The 23,229-nt window shown below is 44.7% G+C and overlaps 1 protein-coding gene across 1 annotated transcript; it reads right to left on the bottom strand.

Moving 5' to 3' along the window:
* Window positions 1-1,692: 1,692 nt before the first annotated feature.
* LOC104390528 (pre-mRNA 3'-end-processing factor FIP1-like) lies at window positions 1,693-23,228 on the bottom strand (the record flags this gene model as incomplete). Its single annotated transcript, XM_009999679.1, has 16 exons — window positions 1,693-1,825; window positions 4,443-4,601; window positions 6,295-6,493; window positions 7,864-7,919; window positions 8,494-8,551; window positions 9,423-9,449; window positions 10,271-10,469; window positions 11,894-11,999; window positions 13,185-13,309; window positions 13,822-13,952; window positions 15,808-15,918; window positions 16,948-17,006; window positions 18,034-18,140; window positions 19,284-19,368; window positions 22,420-22,459; window positions 23,186-23,228. Coding segments are annotated over 16 exons (1,638 nt in total), but the record flags the coding sequence as incomplete, so codon positions are not given.
* Window position 23,229: the final 1 nt, after the last annotated feature.

The raw sequence follows: 23,229 nt of genomic DNA, 5'->3' as shown, positions 1-23,229 counted from the left end.
CTGCCTGGCCTGGCCTCTAGGGCAGCAGCTAGCGCCAAGGATCTCAGGGTTTGTGTTCTGTAAAAAACCAAAACAACCACATTTCATACTGGCAGAAGATGGGCTCTTTCTGGAGGCACAGCTGAGGATGCCTGGCCCCATTCCCACTCGATATTCCCACGTGGTGCAGCTGGTCCTGTGTGCTGGAACCGGAGCGTGGGAGCATCTGTGACACGTGTCTTTCCAGGGAACTCATACCAAGGGCTCTTGACTCCTTCTCACCAGTGTCCCTTTGATCACTCCTCTGTGACAACTGGATAAAAGCAAGTTCATCCCCAGTCCTTAAAGCCACTGGGAAATCCCAGCCAAGACCCACCCCCATGAGCCCAGGAGAAGTGTGCAGGCTTCCCCCTCACTCCAGCCAGGATTCCTGGCTGCCCTCATCTCATGCCCAAGCAGATGACCCTGGAGAGATGCCACATTCCTAAACCATATCCCTAAACCGTGGTGTTGCACCAGAATCAGATGGCTGCAGAGGGAGGACACTGTGACTGCTCCAGCCCCAGCCCTTTACCTCCAGTTCAGTGCACACACCTCCCCCCTGCACCCACACTGTCCATGGTCTCACTGCACATTAAAAAGCTACATTAAAAACTAAAACCAAACAACCCTCTCACCCTTTTCTTCTCCCTACAGGTTTTGCAGTTCACGCCTCACCAAGTGCCCTGTGACAGCTCATCAGCTGTTCTCACAGTGCTCTGCTGGCTCAGGGCTCCAAGGTTCTCAGCACCACATGTCACTCAAGATTGCAAGATTACAATACAAAAAAATACATCACATTTCAGAACCACACTATTTTAGGGCAAAGATCTACATCAGTTTCAAATAACAAGTCGAAGTAGAGGAAGATACTTTAAAAAGTTAGTAAAAAATAATTAAAGAGAAACTCATGCTCTTATTATGGGTCTTATGATGATTTTTCACTTAAAGGTGTGATATAGGATAGAACTTTTTTTGCAATGGATTAAAAAAACCCTCAGGTTTGAAGTCTTTGTGCATTCTGTGCAAACACCCAGAACAGCTTCTCAAAACTGTCCAACCAAAGCAGGATCTTGTGACCCACCAGAACAAGCAGTTGCTCCTCACATGCTGCCTCGCTGGCCACAGAGAAATCGGAAAACATTTTTGTAGCTGTAAAGAAATTTATTCAGGGATGAGACTTTTCACTACTAGAAGCCAGACTCTAAGCTGGCCCTCAGGACTCTAAATCACACTTTTCTTTGGACAATAAATTTCAAGGCGCACTTACTGTCCTATTTTTCAAAAAGGAATGATGATGACAAAAAATAAACAAAAAGAACTATTACCTAAATGCGTTAGTTTCAGCTGAAGCCATCTTCCATCAGAAACCATAGGATCTGATACAACAAAGTTCTCCCTAGGGATGTTGATGAGTAGAGTAGCTCAGTGCTTTGTGTACTAGTACTGCTGTGTTTTGTCTTGTATCAAAAAAAGAAAAAAAAAAAAAACAACAAACAAAAAAAGGAGTTGTTTAACTGCATGAGCAGCTCCCAGAGCACTGCCACACACCTCGCTGCTCGCCCAGAGTCAGCCTCTCTTCCCTTGGAAAATTAAAAATCAACCCCCCCAAAAAAAACCCATCACCAATGCCACGCTGGTTGAAAAGGCGCGAGTTCCTCCCAGGGGCTGGGGTCACTCCTTGGTGTCCTGCTCCTCTCCCTCCTGGGCCCCATCTTCACTGGCCTCCTTCTCCTCCTTGCTGCGCTTGTTCTTTTTGTGCTTGTGGCGCCGGTGACTCTCCCCCTCCTCGCTCTCGTGCTGCTTGCTGGGGTGGGGAAAAAAGGGAGAGGGGATGTCAGAGCCTGCACCAGCACAGCTGTGCCCCCGAGGAGCCCAAAACACAGGTGTGGAGACACAGCACTTTGATCTTGTATAGATAGGAGACAGAGCAGGCGTGCTGAGGGCACCACGGTGCCACTGTGTCCTGGTCTGCCGCAGAGAGGCTTCACCATGTCTCATTGGGACCACCCGATGGCACCAGTGCTGAGCCAAGGGCAGGCTGTGCCCCCTACTGGAGGTGGCTGCTGGAACCCACCTGCTCAAGGTGGGCAGCACACCAGTCAGGCTGCTGGTAGTACTTTTTGGGTAGTTTTAACAAGCAAAATCTGTGTCCTTTCCACACAGACTCTAAACATTTTGACACATCTCAAGCTTCAACATGAAGCTCCCAGGCTGTTGAGAGAAAGAAGAATCCTAAATCTGAGAGGGGTTTGAAACGTTCACTCTGAACATCTTGGGGAAATCCCAGGACTAGAAGAAAGCAAGCTAGAGAAACGTGGCTTTCCCTGAGGAAGGCAGATCTTGTTTCCACTTCTGCTTACTGAAACCTGGCATTTCACTAGCTTTGTGCTTTACAGCTCCTCTATCTCCTCACACAGAATTGCTTTCCAGATGCAGCTGGACAGCTCAGACACTTGTACAGGATTCCTGTGATATGTGAGAAATCCCAGCTAGAAGTAACTCTGACCAAGATTTGCCTCCGTCTCCCATCAGGACAAGTGGGAAGGTTGGAGCTCTGGTTCTTGGCCATTCCTGGGAGGAGATTTTCTGCTGCTTCTCAAACATGCAACTATTTCTCCTCATGGGTTGAAAACCAAGCGAGGTCTCTAGAGCTGACTGCGGTGTGAAGGTGGGAGAATTAAAACAGCACAGGAAAAAACAGATAAATGTATCAGAGGAAGACACATGGTCACACAGCACAGACACTGTGGCCACCCAGCCCTCTGAGGGGACAGGCAGGTGTAGAGAAAATTCCTACCACTGCTGGGATACCAGTTTAGCAGCAAAGACACCCAACTGGCTGAACCACTGAAGCTCTGCTGAAAAGCTCCTGGGTTTGAGTAATTTCCTGACTTGTCTAATAAACGGTTTCACAGTCATTAGAATGAAAAAAGGAAAAGGGCAATTGCCTCTCCTCAACACATCTCCAGCACCTTCTGGACAGACACGCAGCAGCAGCTTCTGCTTGAACAATACAACTGTCCTTTAAATTTAAACAAGCGTCAGTGATTTCCTCCAGACTGGTCAATCTGCAGCAAACTGAAAACTACAGGGAAACCCTTTCATCTTCCTGCAAACGCCTCCAACTGGCTCAAATGTCAAAGTGCCTCAAGCAGGGACTTTGGTATGCACTGGAAGTGGCCTTAAATGAGAAGTATTCCTCCATTTGCCTTAGCTAAGTAACACTCCCATCTTACCACTTGGAGCAAGACAGAGCATCTGCACGTGGCTTGAGGAGCAGAGGAAAAGTCACCTCATTCCCATCTCCTGCATTGTAAATTGAGCTCTTAAGCAGCCTCTGACACTGCTTTGGTGCATGCAGTCAGGTCTAACACCAGATTTCATTTCTGAGTAGAGGAAGCTGAGAAATAACCCTTAAATCTACTGGCTTGTCAGTCTGGTATCAGTTCAGCTTCCATTTGTTTTTTATTCAGTTTTGTTTATGGTCCTGGCCTTTCTTCCTAATCACTTGGCTTCCAACTTTTCAGCAATCAGCTCTTTCTGGAAAACTCATTAATCTCCTTAAGGATGAGAACAACCTTTTGCCTCCAGTCACAATGAAGGAGTTTTTCTGATACCAATTTCAAAATAAAGTAATGACCTACAGATGGATTTCACCTAGAAGAAGAAAGCTGAAGCACCAAAAAAACCCAAACAAGTCTGCTCAAGTCCTTGCCAGGATGTGAAATGCCAAAGCAACTGAGCACTGCCTCAGCCCAGAGACCAGGCCTGTCACTCTGCTAGAAGAATGCTCTCACAGGAAAATCATCTGTAGCAAATACGTTTTTTCCAGAAAAGCTGGAATTGAGAACATCCTGCTCTGCTCCAGAAGGGTTTCACCTTAGTCCAGATCATCATCAGCCCCACCAGCAGAAGCACTGGGCACAGCTCTGATCATGCAGTACTCAGCCTCCTGCTCCAAGAGGAAATTTCAGATTACAGGCTGAAGAAAGCACTTCTCTTCTGCACAAGAACACCTGCCACTGAAAGCTGATGCTTCTGTTGCAGTTTTGCATTTTACTTTGTGTGTACTTTTTAAACAGTAGCAGCAATGCTGCTCTGGAGCCATGTCTAGGACAGGTTAACCTCTCTTTTATTGGACAGTGCTGCAGTTTTGTTGGCAGTGGTCTGACACCCTGCCAGCTGCCTTACTGAGACCTTAGAAACACCAAGGACTCCTCTCCCCATGCCAGACCTGCCTCCTCCCAAGGTACATGCCCCAGAGCGCTCTCTGCCCAAGTGTCACCTCTCGGGACAGCAGCAGGTCACAGGAAGCCAGTATGACCCAGGGCAACGGTTCACTCAAGAGAACGTTCACCGGCTCCTCTGCAGCTGGGGTGTGTCCCCATCAACAGCCCAGACCAACCCGAGATAGCTCTCACCGTCTTGAAGACTTATGCTTGCTGCTCTCCTCTTTGTCCCTGTGCCTGCGCTCCCGGTGCCGATCCTCGCGCTCCCGGCTGCGGTCCCGGCTCCGGCGATAGTCGCGCTCAAAGTCATAGCTGCGCTCTCGGCTATAGTAGCGGTATCGTTCATCATCACTTGGGAAGAGAAAGGAAAAGTGAGGCAGAGGAACACACCCCAGAGTATCTGAAAGTCAGGAGCCACATTGACAGGACTGCAGAATCCCACCCTCGCCAACTAAATCTGTCGCTTCTTACTCTGTCATCGAGCTGAGGTATTTGTGATGCTCCTGAAAAAGCCTGCAGCAATTGGCTGCTGCTGCTGCTCCAACCCAAGCTGCAATCCAGTCCCGGCTTCTAACCACAGGCAAAGAACTTTCTCCATTTGCCTACTGCAGTTGAACATCGTGGCTTTCTCCTGGGTTCTCAAGACAAAAGTTTACAAAACTTGTTCTTGCATTGGCCAAGCGAGCACCTCAGCAGCAGGTGTGGGGCCAACACTTCACAGGTTTTCCCCTCACAATCCTTCCAGAATATGTCCAAGACATCCATCTACCTTGTTCAAAACCAACAGAAATATGCTCCTTTCATCATTCTGCCTCCCGTGCAGTTGGATTCTACCTCAGAGCACCCCAAATTCAGATATATCCCATACTCTTCCTTCTACATTTTGTAGTCTTTATTGAAGTTTTAAAAGGGTTAAGAAACCCCTCTGTGTGAAACAATATTCAGACTCTTCGAGAAAGGAAGCCTCAAACACTGTCCTAACACTCAGGGAAACAAGCCAGACAAATAAATGTCCAGTATCAATCACCTGAGAGGGCTCCAAAGGACTCCACTGAGCACAGCTACTTGCCCTGCTTTGGCAAGCATGATGTTGGAGGTCAGCACGCTTGAAAGCACACAGAAATGCTAACTATGTGCTCAGGAGTGCTGATCACAGGACATGGCTGCACCATGACCCTGCTCAGGAAGTGTGGGAGTCTGAGCTCTCCCAACTGCAGTGAGTTTGTCTTCTGTTCTGTTCTTTCCTCTTCCACCCACGGTGCCCACAAGCTTGTAAGTTATAAAAAAAAAAGATTAGGAAAACCCAGCCCTATTTGCTCAGCCCCTGGGCCAGGAAGTTCCCCAGCAGGCAGCACCCTTCTGCCAGGAATGCACCTTCTGATCATGTTTGGAATGGCTATTGGTATTGCTGAGTCTGAAGGCTGCTTGTGACAGAACAAAAAAGGGATGGATTTAGGAAGTCTTTGCAGCCTGACCTTAACTTTAGCTCTCTAGATCAACACTGGGAGGCTGAAAGCCTGCTTTCCCAAGTGCTCCCAGCATCGGTGTCACCTGAGATCACATCAGATCCCACCAAGGTGGTTGTCTCCAGGGCTGGTTGCCAAAAGGCCTGGTTAAGGATTTATATTCCATGGCTGACTCCTGGCAAATGGCACGTCCTTGCCCTGAAAGCCTCTGGAGGAGCTGAGCAAAGCAGGGTGGCTTTTCCTTTGATCTGACAGTTGTACTTAGAAGACAAGAAGCAGCAGCTTCTATAGCCAATGTTTCACTCTGAGCTGTGAAATACCTAGTAAACAGAGAAGGGCTATATCATTTACTGGTCTCACATTGCAGGTGAGAGAGCAAGTGTAACTGGTTCTGCTGGATTTAAACAAAAAAAAAACAGACACAGGAAATCAGGCAGTGACACTGGGCTCCTTGTTTGTCCTCTTGTTACTGATCCAATGTATCACTTCCCCAGACATTTCAGAAAATTACACTGGTACAATCTATAATCCCATCCCTCAAGGCCAGAGCTCCCTACTGGGCAGCTGGGAGCACTCACTTGTTGTATTCACTGGTGGTGGGAGTGCGGTCTCGGTCTCTCTCCCTCTCCCTTTCCCGCTCCCGCTCCCTCTCCCGCTCGCGCCTGGAGCCCGAGTACTCCCAATGGCTGCTGCTGGAACTGCTCGTGCTTTTGTCCACCGTGGTCACCCAGGGTGTATGGGATGTGGAGATGGGTGGGTAGCTGATGAAACCTGAATCTGCAGAGACAAGAGCAGAACCCTTGAGCATCTGAAGTATTAAGAGCATCCCCTCTGTCCCTCCCTTTCCAAAGACACCCTCTGGAGGTTCAGCTGAACCCAAGGAGACAACAGTGGCCCAGCTCCCTCCTGTCCTTGCCCTCCTTTTTTATTTTCAGCAGTTTTCTAATAACATGTGAACACCTCTTCCTTGAGGAAGATGCAAGCAAGACCAGGTATTTACAGATTTAGTTGCAAAATGGGAGAGGTTTAGTGGTGGCCTTGACAGTGCTGGGTTAATGGTTGGACTGGACGATCTCAAAGGAACTTTCCAACCCAAACGATTCTATGATTCTAAAGTCTCCCAGCCCCTTGCACACCATGTTACTGTACAGGGTGTGAATTCCCCCAGTTCTTGATCTCTATAGGTCCCTCTACAGGGCATGCTGTAAAGTCTCTGCTGCGAAAAGCTTCAATCCATCCCACCTGGACATCCTGGCTGCAGGGCTGGGACACCCCTTGCCAGCTGCTGAGCCTGCAGAGTATAGTTAGCTCCAGGCTCTTGGTCACCCTTGCAAGGTCTCCCTTCTCACCTGGTACCTTCTGACCTAGGCTGGTGGCCAGGGAGAGGCACCAGCTCTTGATGAGGGATGCCACCTGACAGGCCCAGAGCCACCAGCACTTCCCCATCCAGACGCTGGCCTGCTGGGCCCTGCTCAGCTGGACCAGTGAGGTCATGGTCCACAGCAGTACCAGGTGCTGAAAAGCTACTGCACATGTGACAGCACTTGAAGCTCCTGTTTCTCAGGAAGAGACAGTGTGGGGCTGCCTGTGACTCTGTTGGTATCAAGGAGGTGTCACTCCAAGTGCTGGTCACTAAGGAAACGGAGAGAATGTGGACACTGTTGGCAGGGCTGCAACAGGGAAGGAAAGGTGCCAAAATTCTGGCACTGCCTCTTCCATTACAAAACAAAAGGAGACAGATGCCTGCATGTGCCTGGAGGGAAGGAAGGTGATAAAGTGGGGGAGAAGGCCATTCAAAAGCACAGAAGGAGATGCAAAGCTGATGGTTGGGCTTGTCCCCGAGGGCTAAGGAAGAGAGTGTGAGCAAGAACATGTTGCACACAGGAGATGCTTCTCTGTTGCTGGGTATCTGCACTGAAAAGTGATGTGAGGCTTAGCACTCAGATACAAAACTGCCTTCACCACTGCTGCAAAACATTGAGCTTTCCAATACCTTATGGGGCAGTCAAACTCAGCATGTGTGGGATAGTCTGGGGCACGAGGAAGACCCTAAAGTTATAGCATGATGTTCATGAACTTAAAGCCTAAACTAACAAATTCAAGAGAACAGAGATAGAAGCAGTTTGACTGTGATTTTCCATGCTCACCTGCAGAATTGTAGCCAAATGGAGGAGGCTGCCTGTTGTTGTAGCTGGCTGGCTGGCTTTGGAGAGAGAGAAAACCAGGCACATTACTACCAGCAGTGACCCCTGCAGCTGTATCTGTGCTGCAACTTCACCCCAGCTTCTTCTGAGCCCTGCAGAACATCCCCACGGGAAACCTCATGGTTTCAGTCAGTCTTTCACTTTGCATTGCAAACCATCAGAAATGCCCACAAGTGCAGTTGCTTTGCCACAGCTTCTGAAACTGCTGTAACTCAGGTGCTTGCCCTGCCCTACCCCTCCCTTCTGCACATCTGACAAGCTTCCTGGGAAATAACCAGTGCTTGCAAAGTACCTGGAGAATCTGTCTAGAAAACATCTGGAGTAACATAACATGCTATCAACCATTCTGTGCTAGACCTAAGCCCACACACAGATTTTACTGACTCCTTCCAGTGCCATGAAGATGACAAATCGAAGCAAACACACAGAGAATTCCCTACAGACTCAGCTCTGCCTCCCCCACCCCAATCCAAGGCCAGACTAAGAAGGACTACCCCTGATTCCAGACCTGTGCTCCTCCCTCCCTCACTATGGAGCAGCTGTACTAATGGCTCAGCCCAGGTGTGGTCTTACCCATCCAAGGTTGGAATGAGGAGAGCTGGTGGTGGCGCCAGAGGAGGCGGGAACAACCCTAGACACAGAAGCAGAAGTCATCACCAAGACCTCACAGCTTGCCATGAGGGAACAAGACTTCATTGCTGTTTACAGTTCAAAGCAGTTGAAGCATCTTTTTACTCTAAACAAGGCCCTGTTTGAAATGGAGTAATTTTCCTTCAGGGTTGTATCTCCTACCAAAATTAAAATCCTACAGCTGTGTTAGTTCTGAAGGGGTATGGAAGGAAAAATAAAAGAAGAACTACCTTCTATTTTGGCTTATTCATCTCAAACATAAGATTTGTTAAGGGGTAAACATTAACCCTTACAGTCCTGTGGAAGACAGAAAAGTCTGGTTCTTGGGATGCAGACGTGTTGCAACCCTACAGCAAGAAGAAACTCAGTTTTATAGTAGCTCTGAATTAGTGGGATTTAATGCACAAGATTGGTTGTTGCATCTTTATCAGTCTCCACCATCTCTGCTGCACACCAGGGAGCAAAGGCTTCTGATGGAAATGGCATTTGTTCTGCTTAAGTCTCACACTCCCAAATTCCTACACAAAGCACCAATTTGTCACTCAGACTTCTGCTGTGCAAATGCTGTAAGAAGAAATAAACCACTTCAAATCTAACTAAATGGCTTTTGCCATCTGAAGTTTTCTGCTTCACTTTCTAGATTGGTCTTCAGAGACATGAGATAGTATTAAGAAGCCCTACAGATTATTATTTAGGTCCAAAATATTAGATAAGCAGCTGGTGTTCAATGCTGCATTAGTTTATTAGCCTTAAATTAACTGTGCTCTAAAATGAGTCTTGGTGTCACCCTGTGTCACTTAATCCAAGTGCTCAGATGGGGCCACCTGTGTGTTCAGAATCACTGTCATTAAGAAGAGCAAGTTAACACCTACCTGGGATGGGACCTGGTGGAGGCAGACCTAGGGAAACAAACCAGCAAAACCAGTGAGGACAACAGGTAAAGCCTCTCACCTCTGCAGCTCAAGCTAAAACTAAAAGGACACTTCTGAATACACTTCATGTATTTAACCAAACAGGCTAACAGAATAATTGGTGCTATTAAGAACTAACTTGCCTATATACTATTTAATTTTCCTAAATCATTATTTCTTTACCTTTATGTTAAAATTTAAATGTTGCTGCTGTCTTACACTGAAGAATTTCTAAGTGTCAACACACATTATTTGAGCAGTTGGTACAATAAAATGCACAAGAACAAATACAGAAAAACGCAAATCTTGGTATTTCAAGGCAGAAACTAACCAAAAACTGACCTGCATTAGGAGGAAAGTTGTTACAGCTGCTGCTGCTGCAGAATTACCAATTCCAGCATCACCCTTGAGACATTTGGAATGGGTCACAGCCAGACAGGATTCTGAACTGACCAGCCTGATCTGACACAGGACAGCAATTCCTATCTTCTTAGCTCCTTTCACAGATAAAGAGGAACCCATTTCTTTATATTTCTCAATAAAGCAAATGGATCAGCAGCACCCAAAGGCTCTCTCATGCAAACAAAGCCTAGAATTTCCTTCAAGGAACGGCTGCCACTTCTTAAGTGTTCAAGAGCAAATGCTGAAGAGACTGATGGAGAAACTGAACAAAGACTGGCCAGGTCTAAGAACCTGATTCCTCAACTGTTCCATAGCATTTAACCATTAAGCTTTGGATGTGCTCCAAACTTAGGGCTGGTTGGAAGCTCCAAGACTCAAACTGCCACAACTGCTGTGTGAACACCTACCTGGAGGATGCAGGGGAGGTGGAACCGAAGTAACAGGAGGAGGAGGGTGGAGGAAGTGTGGTGGAGGTGGCCCAGCGAGTGGGGGTGGTGGTGGACCTGCTGGTGGTGCAAACGGCTGCTGCTGAGGTGGTTGCTGGGGCTGTGATGGCTGCTGGGGCTGCTGGGGGGGCTGGGGCTTGCTCCCGTGGTCTCCAAGGACCTTAGAAGACAGAGGAATTACAAGAGAGTATTTTAAATCTCTTTGGTCCTGCATTTAGGAACACACTGTGCTGGAATAAAGGGAGAACATCACCAGAAGAGGCAGCACTGTAACATTCGGGAGACCAGGCTGTCTTGTACCCAGGGGATAACACCTTTTGGGGAGGAAGGAGTGCTGATCAGAGCAGTCATTATGCTCAGCAAGGTATCTCCTCTTCCACACAACAGCAGCAAGGCTAGACTCTAGCTTTACACACAACTGTGCCAGACATATCAGGGCTATGAACACATTTTCTTCACAGGAACTGCCACTGAGACAGGCTTCAGATCAGAAGCTGCCAGCCATACCGGAGGGTGACACAGTGATGCTCCCTTCTTTTTTAATTTTTGTAACAAAATGTATCTTTCCTGAGGGCAGCAAGAGGCCAAATTCTGCTCTAGATGGTGCCCACATAGACCAAAGATGACTGAAATCTCATCTGTCTGACAAATGCAGGTCCCACACCCACTACTGCAGAAGGAATGATCAATATGCAGATATCAGAATGACCTGGAAATACAGGTATCAGTGCTTGAAAGGGGGAGGAATAACAACCATTTCCCACAAAATTCTCTCTTTTAGACAAACTCTGTTTTTAGTTATTAGTCAATTTGGAAAATTGACCATTAAAAAAAATAGACCACAAAAATGCATTTAAAAACAAAACCAGGAATTGTGTCTAGACAGGGGAAAGGCTTCATATTTGGGGTTTTTTTTGTGAGTTAGAAGTGGCTGGTAGGAGGAAAGTGGTTAAGAGAGAAGAGTTCTCTGTCCTCAAAGCCTACACTTGCACCCTCCCCTACTTAGAAGCCAACAAGAACTTTATGGTCAGATACTGGAGACACAAGATCAGAACTGAGCCCAGTTTTCAAACCAAGGCTTTTATTTCTTATCAAGGGCCAAGACCCAGAAATACAGGCCCGCTCAAACCTGGACGGTGGGCTGCATCTAATGATGCTCAGACTAAATGTTCCTTCAGAGTAAAAAGGAACACAAGCCCCTAGTCAAATTCCTCCACTGCAGAACTGTAGACTCCAACCTGACAGTGGAGAAATGAATAATCCACATAGGAGCCTCCCAGCTACATGCCCTGAGGAACACTTGGGAGAGGTGATGAGAAAAGGAACTTGGACCTTACCATTCAGATGAGAAGGCCAGTCTTTAAAGGACAATCCCTAGCTCCTAGAAAGGTAAAGTTTTAACACACAACGAATTCAATTTGCAGAAAGGAATGATACATGCATGTGTCTTGATAGGGTTGCTACGCTACCTACTGCTTTGCAGATAGAAACTGACAGAGGAGGCCTGGAATGCAGATATTTGCTCAGGGTTCACTAGAAGTGCATTAAAACCAGAAATGTGCCAAGATGGCACAAAACATGTACCTGGATTGGGTTTTCCTCAGAGGCATGCTTATCACGGCGTCTTCCTTCTACCCTCCTAATGGTGCCTGCCTGGCCACCAATCACATCAATCGTCCCACCCAGCTTCCTGGTACAAAGCAGATGCATCTTTTTAGGCTCAAAGACATGAGAAGCAGCAGTTTTCCCCTCTATTACAGAGACTTCTCTTGTACATTCTTCTCCACCCAGGAAATATGTCTAGAAGCAGCACTCAGATTGGACAAGAGGGGAATGAGAAGTCCTTTTTCACCTTGTAGCGGTTTGAGCTCTGCCAGGAGGGCTGAGTTGTGTCTCTGAACACCCGTAACATGATCCAAAGCACCACAATACATGGGTGTAATAACACGGACTGCACACCTTGGTTCAGAGCTGGAATCCTTTACACACTCTCCAGATTTGAACAATCATTCCAGATCAAATACCTCATGAGACACATGTAATAGCTGGAAACAAACCAGACTGATTTGAGCAGGCTGAGTAGAGCTTTACAGCTTATACTGATAGTTGATTGTCTCCACAGACAAAGTGGGAAGCTGGAATACCTGACTGATTTCTGCAAGACAGGTATGCCAAGGATGCAATGTGAACACAGCAACAGAAACACCCAGAGCCCAGTGCTCTGGCTCTTCTGGTTTCACATAGCTCTGTTATTCTAAAGCTTTTGATAAAAAAACCCATGAACCTCTTAAGGTCCAAGTGGTTTCCCCAGCAGAGGCTGCCAATCAAAATTACTCAATTGTTTTGCTTTGTCCAGCCTTGTGGTTCCTTTCTCCCACTGGAGAAAACAACTAATTAGCAGGCATCAAGCAGCGCCACACACAGGTTCAGAAACCAACAGCTCCTCTTATCAGCTGCCAAACATGTAACCCGCTTCCACTTAAGGAGGCAAAATTAGCATAGTGGGAGTAAGTCAAGTAAGCACCAGCCAGCACTGTAGGCCTTCAAAGCCCAAGTATTTGTGTTCTTTTTTCTGCTCCCAGAAATGTGTCCCTTCAGCTGGGCTCTGGGTGCCCTCCCTGGGCTCTGGGTGCCCTCCCTGCACAACACCAGACTGAGGAGATCACCCAGGAGAGGGCAATGGGCTGGCAAGGGTTGCCCAAACCTCAGGAGAACACTGCTGGAGACAACAGTTAATGAGTGACCACAGGAGCTTCCTGTAAAGTTTCAAAGCTTCTGTTTCAGGCTTGAGGAGATTCCATGGCCCAGGTGGATCCCAGCTCCCCCCCATGAAGAACATGGTGCACCCAGGCTTTATGTCTGCATCATCTCTCACCTATTAGGAGGAGGTCCAGCCTTCATGCGTCCTCCCACCAGAGCCAAGAAGTCTGTTTTGAATTCTGTTTTGATGATGTTGTTTTCCACTTCTTTTTCAGCATTTCCTGTTCTTCCTTGCTGAACCTATGGAAGGCAGTATGCAACACACAGGTTGAATGCTCTTACTTTCAACCAAATGTAGCATCCGAGATTAACTCTCAGCAAAGGAAAAGGGCTCTTTGAGGAACAATCACAGGACTCCTGCAAACAAGCAACCTATTCTTCAGCCAAGGCAGCAGACATTTCTGTGAACTAGCTGGCTATTCCAGCCTCAGCCTGCTGTCCACTGTCTCCCAATGAAAGTCCAAAAGTTTAATAATCTCATATCCTTAAGCATCAAAGTCAACTGGAAATCCCTCAAGTCTTGCTGCTGCAGTGGCTCAAACCTGCCAGGCAGCTGGAACTGTTTGTTCCACAGAGAAAAGATCTTTAGCAAAGAAATTTAATCTTTAAGATAGTTTCGTATTTCTCATCACTGAAAGGAACGTAGAACAGTTAAGTATTAAGGCATCTTCTGCTTTTATCTCTCATCTCTGTGATTACAAAAACAAGTCCCAGTTTCCTTGTAGCATTTGCAGGAGTAACACGTCACCTACCGTGATCTTATTTTCAGTGCTGATGGGAGGAGTAGGATCCAGCCCAAGCTGAAGCCGTCGCTGCTTTTCACAATAAGCTTTCCATGTTTCTTCATTGAATCCATAATTAAAGTAATCAGAAAGATCAGCACCTGACAAAGAGCAGAAGTCAACACAGGGATTCTAGTCGACTTGAATTCTCCAATTGTCCTTTAACTGCTTAAATGAAGAGTAAAGCAAACAAAAACCTTGCAGAGAGCACAGCTTACTCTTAATTCATCCTGTAACAAAGCCACTGTGTGCCCCAGTGGAAATGGCTGTGCCTGCAGGTGGGAGGGGAACTACAGCCTGAACAGCATTGGGACCATTTGGGACACAGAATACAACCCATATATAGGCTATTAACAGAGATGTTTGCAATCACTTACTCACCTACTGGAGTATCCCAGACTGATTTCTTGCAATTGTGCAGAAGAGTTGAATGCTGGGAAGGGCATGGGGGGATGATGGTTCCAGCCACCACCACAAAAATGGGATGGTGCCACAGAACCTTTTTCTTGGCACAGCTAAGCTAGCATGTTCTGCTCCTGACCACCCCTGCCTTTGCTGTTTTGAGAAGAGATTCTGGAAATTATCCACTTCATGAAACAGGGCTAAAGTGGAAGGTTTTTTTATTGATACATCTCAGACTACACAAACAATTACAATTCAGTCATGATCCTAACTACAGCCTTCCAAGATGGTTATCTTACTTTGACAGTCTTCTGTGAAATGTGCCAATTCAGCATGCACCCTTCTGAGTAAGAGAGGTGGCCACAAATTGCTTGCAAGAAAATATAGATGCAGAGCAACAGTCAGAGCTGCAACTACCTTTGTAAGGTGTACCTCACAACAGGAAGCAGTGCAAAGCATCTCCCAGCCCAGCTGAGATGTCCCTCAGACATCCCTTGCAAAAGTATTCCTAGACAGGCCAATTCTAAAACAAGGAGCTGATACATAAGGGCTAAGCACCACTCTTTGACCATGCTGAGCTTGGAACTGTACAGCGAGGTTTATCTTCTAGGTAGGTCACTCCTCCTGTTGCACCACCCAAAGATGCAAATTTTACCAACACAAGACTCAGTAACATGACATTTACTTATCTATTTTATCAGCTTGTATTTCAGCCCTCTATCAGTTCTTCCACACACTTCTTCCTTCCCCTCATTTAAAGAGATTTCAACTTGCTCAACAATTACCTGTAAAGGATACAAACCTGAAAGGCTGTTGAGCAACAAGCTACTTGCCATCTAAAATAAACTTCCAGGCTGCACCTGTGCAGATATCTTCCCCCTATTTGTACTTCAACACTGGTTTAAGGCCAGCTGGCTTCACTGTGGGCCAGGGATGTCAGATGTCAGCATGGCCACAATGACTGCCACGCTTTATCTCTGAACTTCTTTGTTTTCCTTCTTAGTTTCTTCCTAGCCCCCTCTTTCTCACTTCGCAACCAACAGGAACCCCCCTGCAGAATAAAGGCTACCTTTTCTAGTCTGTCTGTACTAGCTTCTGTTCATCAGAGTGCTGGTTACTTAGCTTACTTGCCAAGTTACTTGCTGCTTCCTTAGCATAGCAATATTTCTGAAAGATAAATAAAATACAGGGGCTGTTGGGGAAAAGAATTATTTCTGAGAAGAGTCAAGTGGATTTTTTTACTTCAGTTAACGTTTCATCTTAGTATGTTTTATGAAAGTAGCACAAGAAAACTCCGGATCTCTTTCATTGCTTCAACTACTTTTGTATCAAATTCAGATGAAAACCACAAGTTTATTGGTACCATCCTAATTCTAGTGTGATCAATCAGTACATGTCACTGACTGTCTAGACAGGCATCAGAGGCTGAGCAATATGCATTGTTCCAACTTCCCTGCTCCCCAGCAGCAATAAACAGACAGAAATTACAAGTGAAATTAAGGAGACAACTAAAACTGCAGAAAGTATTTACCACAAGAAACTGTAAGGCCCCACCTGGTTTCCTCCATGGTTTGTCTTCAAATGAATCTAAATCCACTTCTATAACAGGCAATCCATTTATATTCCCTGCAGCATCTAAGTCAATACCTTTGGGCTGCAACTTGGCTTTGGAGAGAGAGAAACTGTTACTACATTTAATGCAGTGTCTTCAAGCCCCTCATTTGCTGAGAAAATTACTCCAATCAAAAATAAAGTGCTGCTGTGAATTCATTGCTGGCTTTATAGCATATAGGTAACCACAATCAACTTTTAAAATGAAAAGTACTTCAGTCACTCTATAAATAGTTAGCCAGGATATACAGTCGAACAGCAGAGAAGCAAATTCAACTTAGACTGGTGTTACAAGCAGAGTAAAGTATTAGAGCACACACAAAATTTATCCCAAATGAAAAAAAAAATATTTTTCTCCCCCAGCAAAATATTTAGTTTTCCCTTCCAAGATCCACACATTTTCTCATAACAAAAGACACTTTTCGCATCAGTTTTAAGCAGCCTGTGCCCTAACTGGAAGCAGCAAAAATCTGTTGGGTACAGAATCTTAAAAGGGGCATATATTCTTATTTTTCTCAATCAGAAGGTAAGTCATTTGCATTAATGAAATGGAATTAATTAAAACCCATGAAAGGACAGTCTCACTTATGAGGAAGGACACAATCCAAGTCTCAATATACAGTATAAACAGTGGGGAAAATTTCATATGCAACAATATGCACAGCTGAGACTCAAGGTCAGGCTTTGTTTCTTTTAGTATTTTACACTGCAAGTAGCTCAGTCTCCTGACAAGAAAAGTTCTTCCCCAGGCAATTTAGAATGTTTGGCACCAGTGCAACAATATAGTTTAGAAATATTCTGGTTTTTTACCATAAAAAGTAACTATCAATGTATTTTCTTTCAAGTTAAATACAATTATAACCAGCTTGTTCAATGATGGGAAATGAACACATTCCACTGCACCCTGGACCCTCAGACTGTCCTGGAGTATTTCTCTTTAGGAAACACTCTATTCCTAGTTGAAATAAGTTGCACTGATTTTATATCCTTCCAAAAAGAGATCAAGATGTGCAACTGCTCCAGCTGTCAGTGCCAGATAAGTGAAATAGTGCAAAAAGTGAAGGATAAAAACAAGAGCAATACCTGAAGCAGATGCTCCATAGCCTCTACCCGTTTTTAAGTTTAGATTCATAGGAGTTCCCCTATATGAAAAAGAATCACTACGTTGGTATTTGAACAAATTACTTGGCTGAAGATTTTAATGCAAAACATACTCAAGCCCTGACATCCTTCAGAAGATTATTAGTTGACTTGTGTTTTTTCATGCCTCTCTAACATTCTCAGTACTGTCTCAACACCTTAAAAATGAGACTCATTTGCCATGTGAAGTCTCTCTAACCCAGCAAACATCCTTACTGCCTGACAGCAGAGCACAAGAAGATTGTTTTTGACATGAAGGGAAAGGTTATCTCAAAGACTGTTAGTTACCATTCTGCCCAGGAACATACTTTGTACTTAAATGGAACTGAACAGGGAAATCACGGCAGCACACAGATCATGGAATGAGGAGGGAAAGGTAGAAGCAGATTTCAAAAAGGATGTCTGTACATCCAAGTGAGCTGCTACCAGATGGAGCATTGCTGTTCAGAGTAATCCATCAGACTGAAACCAGCTCTACAACAAGAGAAGGAAATTATCCATAAAGTGGAAAAAAAAATAATATGCTGCGAGGTACATTTAAGTACATTTCCTTCAGAGGCAGGCTGCTAGCAGCAGGTAAAAATGCGGTCTTGTTATTTTTATTCAATGCAAATCAGGTAGTGACATAATTTCCTGGTTTGCAAATCCAGCCTCACCATTTCTGAATCATAAAAAACCAGAGAGCTGAAAATTAGTAAATTCACAGCTTATGCAAGTTCTTATCAATACAGACTTCGGTTCTTGAAGTTTTCACAGATAATGAGTTAAACTTTCCACCTTTGATTCTGCCCAATGAATCACAGAAATTACTTGGTTAAGTTTCCAACAGCAGACCCACGAATTGTCACTCATATTTTATAGATGGATTCTCCCACAAGCAATTGCAGGACAGAGCTGCGCATCAGCTTCCAATCCCATTCCAGCCACGTCTCCCAGAAGACAGATCAGCTCTCACTCTCACTTTTACTGCCAATCAACATTCAGAGCTACCCCAGATCAAATATCAACACCAACGTCAGCAGCACATACATGTATGATGGTGCTCCTGTTTTAATGTTGCCAATAGTGACTTTCACGTCATCGTCATCACTGTCGCTATCACTGTCATCTTCATCATCTTCACCACTTGGAAGGGCCTAGCAACAATACAAGCACACAGGAACTCATTAATACATAAAACTGACAACTTCCCCAGGACAGTAAGTCACACTTTACAAAGCCTGCATGATGAAGAACTACTGGAAATAATTATTCTGACATGAAGACATAACTTTCTACCACACACCAGGGCTATACAAAGTTGTCTCTGGGGGCAAAAGCAAAATTAGGTGGCTTTCAACATCAATGTGGATAGGTGCCCAAAAAGAAACTGTGTCCTCTGAAGAAGAGACCCTACATAAGGAGATTTCTGAAGGTGGGGAAGCTTTAGGTCAGTTCTAAGAACTTCAACACATCCTACAGTTCCTTTCCTCAGCTCTTTTCTGATACATCTCTCTCACAGGGCCTTGGTGACAGTACACAAATAAAAAGCACCAAAATACATTCACCAGGCTTCACCTAAACCTTGGAACAAATATTGTCTCACCACAACTTTGGTGTTAGGAAGCTGCTGAAGCTTATTTAGCATAATCAGTCTCCAAGTCACTTAACTTCACATGAGGACTTTACAGCTGCCAACTCAGCTCCAGTGCAGCACCACTGCTGGGGCACAGCAGCAAAGGGAGTCTTCCCGACATCCAGCCATGCAGTTCTGCAAGATGCACACGCTAAACCAATACCACATGTATGTGATGTACCACAGTGGCAGAAAATAAACCCATCAAAAAGAATAGAGGAAGAGGAGGTGAAGAAGCAAGATCTCTACTTTCAGCACTGAGCCACTAGACTGCATTCTAAGAGGCCTGAGGCTGAATCAAAACTGATTCCCAGCACTCTGGGCTTTCTATCCCAGTGTTTCCCATATTTAACTGACCCTCAAGAAGTCACACTAAATACTGAGCTAGAGGTAAGGTCATGTTGTGCTCTTCCTGTCAGACCACTGCACCTGATCAGTGGACATAAGCAATACTGAGATCAGGGTTCACTACCCACTGCACAAGGCAGGCTGAGAGCAGAAGCCTGTTGCTGTCATTAGCACTGGAACTGACTACCAGGACACTCTTCCAGTACAAACGCAACATATTAAGTAGTACCAACATCTTCATACTTTTATCTTTTTACCCATGAGTATTGAGAAGCACAAAAATAAGCATGTCTACCATTTGCAGTGGAAGACTTACGTGCTGTGACATCTCTCGGTCTTCATTGTTGACAGGTCGGTTCTCCTGAGGAGCATCTTGCAAAGGATGAGAAGATTCTGCATGTCTAGTAAATGTGAGAGATAAAAGAAAGTGGACAAGCCCAATATAGAGGTTCACCTACAAACATTTCTAAAACACTTCTCCAGGTGATTTTCATATAATGGCTTTATTCAGTAGTGTGTTTATTCTGCTGGCAGTTAGCTCAATTATGCAACAAGAAAATTATTCATCCTTGCTTGGCTTTGCTTTTGTTGGAAAGATTCAGTTGAGCCCGTTCAAAGGGGGCCTGACAGCCAGCACAGCTGCCTCACCAAACACCACTCAACTCCTAATATGTAAGTGGCAGCTACAACAGCTTTGATTCAGCACAATCATAACTGATGGGAATGGGACCATAATAAGCAAAACTTCACCTTGTCCTTTGGGATGCTAATAACTGTGAATACACTCAGCAAGCAGCAAGGACACCTGTCTTGTAGAAATTAAGGGAGAAGTGATTTTATTGTTTCTACAAATAGCTTGCATTAATGAGTAGTTAAAATTCAAAGAAGACAAGACAGATAATTATCCACCCAATCTTCTCAATCATTGCAAATTGGTCCTAATGCAACAACAGCCAGGTTCAGATTTACCTCCAATTAAAGAGCTTGTGCAAATGTCAATATTGCTTACTGCATTTGCCAAGCAAGTCAAATTGGTATACACATGCTAGAAAAGAGTATGCCAAGTGTTACAAAACTAAAATATAAAGAGAGACCATTTTTCTCACAGGTGAAACCTAGCAGAACTTCAAAATAATTCCGGCTTTTCAAAAGACACAATAGCCCAGGTCTCCACTTGTACTTTGTGAAGATGCTGCTATTAATTTAAAACCCCATAATAATAAACACACACAAAATAATCTTCAAAAAGAAACATAAATAACATTTAACAGAATCCAAACACTGGTCAGATTAAAGCCATTTCAGAAGCAGCAGGAAAGGAGACACCAAACAATGGAGCCAAAAGATCACACTAATGCAACTCCAGAAGCAGCTATTGAGCATAAAAAAATAACAAATGAACAATCTGAGCAATTACTGAAGCTCCTATATTAGAAAAGCCCCAAATACAAAGAAATCCAACAATCAAGCCAAGAACAAAAAGGGATAAAGGTTCAGCAAGGAAAGGAGACACCAAACAATGGAGCCAAAAGATCACACTAATGCAACTCCAGAAGCAGCTATTGAGCATAAAAAAATAACAAATGAACAATCTGAGCAATTACTGAAGCTCCTATATTAGAAAAGCCCCAAATACAAAGAAATCCAACAATCAAGCCAAGAACAAAAAGGGATAAAGTTTCAGCAGCTAACCAAGGAAGCACAGGTCCCATTTTCACCAAGTTCCTGAGGTGACAGCTGAAGACACTTCAAATTATAAAAAGTAGCCAAGATGCCTAAGGGAAAATCAGCCTCTAAAAATATTTCAAAGTTACAGACACAGGCTAATACATAAGGCACACAAGATGAACAACTGGAGACAATCTCACAGGTGGCTCCAAAACCTTTTGCATTTTGTTTGCCAAATTCAAGCATCTTGTAACATTGACCTCAACCCCGGAATTTTCTTTAAAATCCAGGATGACTGAATTAAGGAAGAGTGACAAGTACTACCTTCACCTTCAAGTCACATGAAGTATCTGTGGGTGTGCATTAAAATTTATAAATTGGGAGTTCAAACAAACATTTGCTAAGTAACAGTCTTTCCTAACCTGTTTGCTTCCCAGGAATGAAGGAGCTGACAGGCCCACAGCAATCACCTGCATGAACAAATATGTGACAGCTACTTCACTTTCCCCAGAATGCCACCAGAACCCCACGCATTGCTGATGTTACAGCATCCTGCACAGACTGCTGGCATTTCATACATACTGTAGACTAAGGAATGTTCATGGATACTGCATCCAAAACTAGACTGATTCTGCTTCATGGGTAGAGACAAATACTCTGGACAAGCCAGCAATGTAACCCTGGAGCTGCAGCTGTTGACAACACAGCAAACAAAGAGTAATTTTTCTTAAAACACTCCACAGCTCTTCATTCAGGAACATTCTCATTGTGCAACAAAGAGGAAAAAAAAAAAAAAAGAGGGTGGGGGGGGGAAGAGAGCTAGCATGACCATTAATACTCTTCAAGCATCCTGCAGTTATTGGAGACAGTTGCTGGAAACTCAGCTCTGTTAACCCCGCTTATAAAGCAAAATTACAATCAGATGGAAGTGACAAGGAACAATAGATTCATGCAAACGAGCCATACAGTTCTTTCTGAAATAGAAGTTGCTTCTTCTCACAAGGCTCATATGATATTTTGAGGTAACAATCTACCAAGTTTGCCTAAAACTTGTTTTTCATTGAGTTTTCACATTCCCTAAGCACAGGATACTTACTACAGAAGTAGGACAGTATCCATAACAAGCTCAGATATTCTAGACATTGAATTCACAATGACCTAAAGGACAATAAACACTGAAGTAAACTTTTGAAGGTGCTGAGCAGCGAAGATCAAGTCTTCTGAAAACCAGGTTACATTTTAAAATGGCAAACAAGTAACACTTCTGCTGAGAGAAAACTCTGCTGGTGGAAAACACACGACTACAAATACAGGGGAGTTATGATCAAGAATAGATACTACTTTCCATACACAAAAAGCAAAACTCATCACTGAGTAATCTCCAGTGATTTTTTTTCTCAAAGTTTTACCCAAATCACATACTTCTTAGATCTCTCATAACTTGTTGATTTGATCACATCAAAATTTTAACCAAAGCCCAAAGTTTTTAGCTTTTCCAGGTTAAAACACAGGCCACAGTTTTACCAATGCCAGGCCAGCACAAAGACCAGTTCTCAAGGCTTTATCTTTTCCCAGGGAATTAAACTGGAAAATAGATCCAATTTAAAACTAATAAAAAACTGATTCCAAATTCATAAACACTTTGCCAAAGCATGATGGCATAGTATGGGACAAGAACAGGCTGCTATTTTTGGTCTATACCACTAACTGAAACTGTACTTAACATGGCTTGACCTTCTCTGCAGCATATATTGTCATAATTAATAACCAGCCTCTGGACTCACCCAGAAATTGGTCCATCTTCTTGTTTACCAGTGGTGTCATCTGCAACAACAAAAAAATAATAGTGATGAAAAATATCCAAGAAAAAAAAACAACACACCAAAACTTAAGCACAAAATGTGTCATGGCTACAGAAACACCCAGTAGTGCCAAGGTGCTTTAAGATGAGTATTCTTTTCCCAACAAAGTTCAACTAGAAATGGGGCAACTAAAAAAAACAACTCAAGAAACAAAACCTCTCTGCAGAAGTGAAGCCTCACACCATTGACACAGAACAAAATTGAAAATACATCCCCAAAGTTTCCCAGTAAAAGGAGCAAAGGCAAACATCACGTTAGGAACTTAAGTCAGCTGTGAAGGTCTTTACATAGACCTTTAACATACCACGGAAGAAGAAACATAAAAGGATTCATTTGGAAAGCCGACAAGGACAAAGAGGTCTAAATAAAGTCCTGCACTCTCCCAGGCACACATAAACACACCGGTCCCCTGTTAGCAGGGCCTCCCTGCATCCATCAGCTTAATGAGATTTGGATGATCAAGAAATCGAAACAAAGCATCACGTTAGCCTCTCTGCATCACGGTGCTGTTGTTGGGAAGACAATAACCCACCCCCAAACAGCCTCTGAAGCCCCTGCCCGCAGGGGGAAGCTGGCTCAGGGGGCTGCCCACCCCGGGGGGGATCCCCCGGGCCCCTCCCCAGCCCGGGGCGGCCCCTGAGGCGGGGGATGCCCTGGGGGCGCGGGTGCTCGGTGTTGCGGTACTTACCCCCGTAGAGCCAGTGCTCCTCGTCCTCCTCCGCCTCCAGCGCC

This window comes from Chaetura pelagica, unplaced genomic scaffold (genome assembly GCF_000747805.2).
Source record: "Chaetura pelagica isolate M959 unplaced genomic scaffold, ChaPel_1.0 scaffold456, whole genome shotgun sequence".
Taxonomy (NCBI): Eukaryota; Metazoa; Chordata; class Aves; order Apodiformes; family Apodidae; genus Chaetura; species Chaetura pelagica.
The sequence above is the reverse complement of the archived record's forward strand: the minus strand, read 5'-3'. Positions and strand labels throughout refer to the sequence as shown.